The sequence below is a fragment of the Podospora anserina genome, chromosome 1 (assembly GCF_000226545.1).
Source record: "Podospora anserina S mat+ genomic DNA chromosome 1, supercontig 3".
Taxonomy (NCBI): Eukaryota; Fungi; Ascomycota; class Sordariomycetes; order Sordariales; family Podosporaceae; genus Podospora; species Podospora anserina.
Window position 1 is genome coordinate 2,976 of NW_001914845.1, and position 3,487 is coordinate 6,462.

General features: G+C 41.3%; 1 protein-coding gene across 1 annotated transcript; it reads left to right on the top strand.

Moving 5' to 3' along the window:
* Positions 1-2,898: 2,898 nt before the first annotated feature.
* Positions 2,899-3,420, top strand: PODANS_1_12840 (uncharacterized protein; the record flags this gene model as incomplete). The annotated part of the gene is made up of 1 exon (XM_001904951.1): positions 2,899-3,420. One exon carries the CDS (start codon positions 2,899-2,901, stop codon positions 3,418-3,420), a length of 522 nt encoding a protein of 173 aa, XP_001904986.1.
* Positions 3,421-3,487: the final 67 nt, after the last annotated feature.

A 3,487-nucleotide genomic window follows, 5' to 3' on the forward strand; every position in this document is an offset into this window, starting at 1 on the left:
GTCTCAGACACGGGGGACTTAGATATAAATAGTATTACGCGTTTTAATTACTTTAAGAAATAAAAAACGGGTTATCGGCGGTACCCTACAGGGTTAAAAAGAAAGGACCGGCTACGTCCGGGCCTAGGGAAAGGTTAGGCGGCTAATCGAAATTAATAAAGGAGTCGAGGATAATATTAAGATCCGAGGGAATAATATTAATAGCCTCCCAATCCACGACTCTAAAGGCACCTATTAACTAAGCCCGATTAATAAAATATTATTTATTTAATTAATTTATAAAGGACGTTAAACTATTAACTTCGTTTAGCGATTCTATACCTCGATAAAAGAGTTTAAAACCTTAGTTACGTATCGACGTACGCTACTTACGTAAATAAGTTAAGGTACTTAACGTTTCGGCTAATAAATTTTTTTTATAATTATTTTATTATTAATCTTTTTTTATTTCGATAAATTTTTTATTATTACGGTTATTAATAAAAAGACGTATAGTTACGGTACTTAAATATTTATAGAAATTAATTACGTTTGAATTATTATATAATTTATTTACTCGAACGTAATTCGAATAGCAATTCGACCCCTCCTTTATAATATAACGTCCTTAAAGTTTCGCGCGTTAATAACGGGAGTAAAGTATAATTTTAATACCGTCTTAGTCGATCGAATCGGAAAGGACTATTCATTCGCGAGCTATATTATAGTAACGTTTCTCTACGCGCCCTAATATAATTAGTAACGCTAAGTAAGCCTAAAGAAGGAAAAGGGAAAGGGAATACATATATAATAAAAAAAAAAAAAAAGTATTAAAGTATAAAAAATAATAGCAGCAAATCTTTCGGGATAAAAAATAAAGAGGGGGAATATTATATTATAGACTAACTATATAGTAAAGCAAAGTAGGGACTACAGTAGGCCGTAGTAACTAATTAAATAATAAATAAAAGCGAGGCTATAGGATAGAGGGGCGCTTACCTCTTAGCAGAGGTGAGCCGGCTCGCTAGGAGCGCTAGGTGAGCAAAGTGAGCTAGGATGGATTACTAGGAGCGCTTAGTGATCGAGGTAATTTAAGTACGGAAGTACCTAAAGGATTAAGGTCTATATATACGGAGGAACTAGCCGGTGTAGATAGATAGTTCCGCAGTATGTAATTTAGTTTATATTTACGGTATTTAGTATTTATATTGAGATATCTTGTTGTGCACTGTTTAGCTGCACCGAACTAATTATCAGAAGTTACCTTTAATTAATATTCCTTTCAGAGGTTCTGTATAGGGGTTCGTTATAAGGTAGTATTTCTCTATAAACCTTTTACGTTAAAAATAATCTTTATATAATGTTGAAATAGGTGCTATTAAGGCCTGTAAATATAGGCTTAAATAGCTATCGGCGTAATATACTGAGAGCGAAGAAGATTTTAACTGTAGTATTCAATAGTTGCCGGGGCACTAAAGGAAAGTAGATTACAGGGGCGGCGCCCTGTAATATATAGAAGATAATCACTGTAATATAGGCTTGTGAGGCACTAATAAGTGTAGTAAACTAGTATATTGATTGAACCTTATAGACTAAGAAATATCACAGTAAATAGGGTGTGAGGCAGAGGTTTTATAGGCCGTTAGCCCTCCACTCGCTCCCCGAAGTAACTCTATTCCCGGGCCCGAACGCCCGCTAAGTGCGCTAACTAAAAATAAGGTTACAAGCCTCGTTACAAGCCACGTTGCGCTACCGTTTGACCGCTGCAGGGCTCGGCTTTCCGGGACTTCGGATTGCTTCAGGAAGCCGAGTTCCGTTCCGGTAACCGTGGTCCCTAAACACTGCTGATCTAAGCCATTATATTGCCTCTAAGGCCCTGTAATATACAGGGCTTAGATACACTGTAAAATCCACAAAGAAAAGCTATATTGTAACAGGTTTTAATACTTATTTTGTTTTTTTTTTAGTTTCAGTTATTTAAAGCTTTATTTATAATAAAAATATCAGCTTCATTAAAATAATCGCTTATAAGGTTTAGTACAATAATATAAATGTAAATAAAAACGAAATTTCTGAGTTTTTTTTAAAGGTAAAATCCGTAATCTTATTAACTTAATTAACGTGGTTATAGTAATTATTATAAATATAATATAGGATTAATAAAAAGATATCACTTTATCCTACAGAATATATCTCGAGAATTAGAAATATAAAATTGAAGAGTTTTAGGTAAGAAAACACGCGGTTCCTATACACGCGTTTGTAAAAAGGTACATTAAAAGATAGGGGGCTGTAGTAGGTATACGTCAGGTCACCACACGGGCCACAGATTTTTAGCCTTTTGCCAGTGTCAAAAGGGTGCAGTCGCAGGAAACACCGAGCCGCAAGCTTACCTGGAGCGCGTGCGCAGGTGGCTAGAGCGCTAGCAGTCTGCAGCAGCCGTTAGTAACCGAAGATATTCCGATTATCTAATCTTATCGACAGTGGGCTAGCATCGCGGGGCCACAGTGTGGGCTCGCCGTTGATAAGCACGGTGTTGAGGGGGCCACTTACAGACCAAAGACAGAGATGGTGTGGTTGACGAGGCAATAAGAAGTTTGAAGCAGCACAGCAGTTCCAAAACCCCAAAAAATACATTTGCACTCGATTTGCGAGGCCCATCATTAAGTAGTCGCCGATGACCCTCTGCCTCCACGGTGTGGCTCATTACAGCTGGTGGGTGCTTGATGAAGTTGATGATATCAATCAAAAAACTGCTAACTTGCAAGAGCCAGACAATGCTTTTATAAACCCATTTTACGCTCCATCTTCAATATTTCTCGGTGAAACGATACACGCCCACCCAGACCTGAGCAACACTGCCCCCTGAACCCCTGACTTTTGTCCTCCCCTCACACAACCACGAGCAGTGCACCAACGATGACAACCCAAGATCAAGTCAACCCCCCACCCCCAGAGGGAGAATCCTCCATCTCCCTCCCGGGAATCTACGTCTCCCTCACCGACCTCCCCCTCGACATCCTCTCAATAATGGACAAAGTCCGCAGCCCAGAAGCGGGCGCCATCGTCACCTTTGCCGGCACGACAAGAAACAACTTTGCCTCCAAACCCGTCACCTCCCTAACCTACACCTCGTACCGCCCCCTAGCCCTCCAAACCCTCTCCTCCATCGCCTCTTCGCTTCTGACCAAGCACGCCCTAAAAGGAATCGCCATCGTCCATCGCCTGGGCACAGTCCCCATAGGCGAGGAGAGTATCCTCATCGCGGTGAGCTCTGCCCATCGGAAGGCTGCATGGCTCGCGGGCGAGGAGGCGCTGGAGGAGTGCAAGGAGAAGGTGGAGGTTTGGAAACGGGAGGAGTTTGAGGATGGGGGGGTTTGGAGGGCTAATAGGGATGGGCATCAGGGGGCGGAGGTGAAGGAGGGGAACAAGGGCGAGTAAAAGGGAAGAGGGTTTGCATGTTGAGATTTGGCTTGTAATCATGCTGCCCGCATTCACTGCGGTACCG